Source organism: Pteropus alecto, unplaced genomic scaffold, assembly GCF_000325575.1.
Source record: "Pteropus alecto unplaced genomic scaffold, ASM32557v1 scaffold400, whole genome shotgun sequence".
Taxonomy (NCBI): domain Eukaryota; kingdom Metazoa; phylum Chordata; class Mammalia; order Chiroptera; family Pteropodidae; genus Pteropus; species Pteropus alecto.
The window spans coordinates 378,790-379,346 of record NW_006430045.1 but is presented as its reverse complement, the minus strand read 5'-3'; the positions used below and the strand labels follow the sequence as shown (position 1 = coordinate 379,346).

Sequence of the window (557 nt, the reverse complement as noted above, 5' to 3'; positions counted from 1 at the left end):
TCCCGCAGGAAAGGGGAGCAGGCAGCCAGGATGACCTTGTGGCCGCGGAACTTGAGGCTGTCGGCCACAATGGTCACGTCGCAGAACCGCTCCTCTGCGCGGAGCTGGTTCATGTTCCGCAGTGTAGCGGCCTCGTGGCCAGGCAGCTGGAAGCGCAGGACTTCCACCCCAGAGGCCATTGTGGCGGGGGGGGAGGGCGGGCAACCCTGGTTGGGAAGGAAACCGGTCAGAGACAAAGGTCTCTGGCTCTCCTAAGCCAAGGCTCCAGGCCCCTCGCCCGCATGCTTGCCCAGTCCCCCAGAATCACATCTCCCAGTCTTCAGGACTCGTCCTCAGTTTCCCTAGCCCCGGGGGGAGGTGCTGTCCCTCACAGGAGAGGGAGGCGTGGTTCCCGGGGGCGGGGCAGCGGCATCCATACCCCTAGCCCAACCGCCCGCGAGAATGGGGCTAGCCCGCGCGCCCACGGAAGCACGGAGAAAGGGGTAGCAGACACCTGGGGCTCTGGGCTCCGATGTGCCCGGGACGCTGGCTCTTCTCACCTCACACCCCTTACTTGC

General features: G+C 66.1%; 1 protein-coding gene across 1 annotated transcript in view; it reads right to left on the bottom strand.

Annotated features, from left to right (window-relative positions):
* The window catches only part of ZBTB12 (zinc finger and BTB domain containing 12), a 2,558-nt gene extending 2,007 nt beyond the window's left edge, over positions 1-551 (bottom strand). The window contains 2 exon segments of the mRNA XM_006927096.3: positions 1-2; positions 5-551. The exon segment at positions 1-2 is cut by the window's left edge and continues 1,247 nt beyond it. Of these exon segments, the coding sequence (XP_006927158.1) occupies positions 1-2; positions 5-179 (177 nt within the window). The 5' untranslated portion in view covers positions 180-551.
* Positions 552-557: the final 6 nt, after the last annotated feature.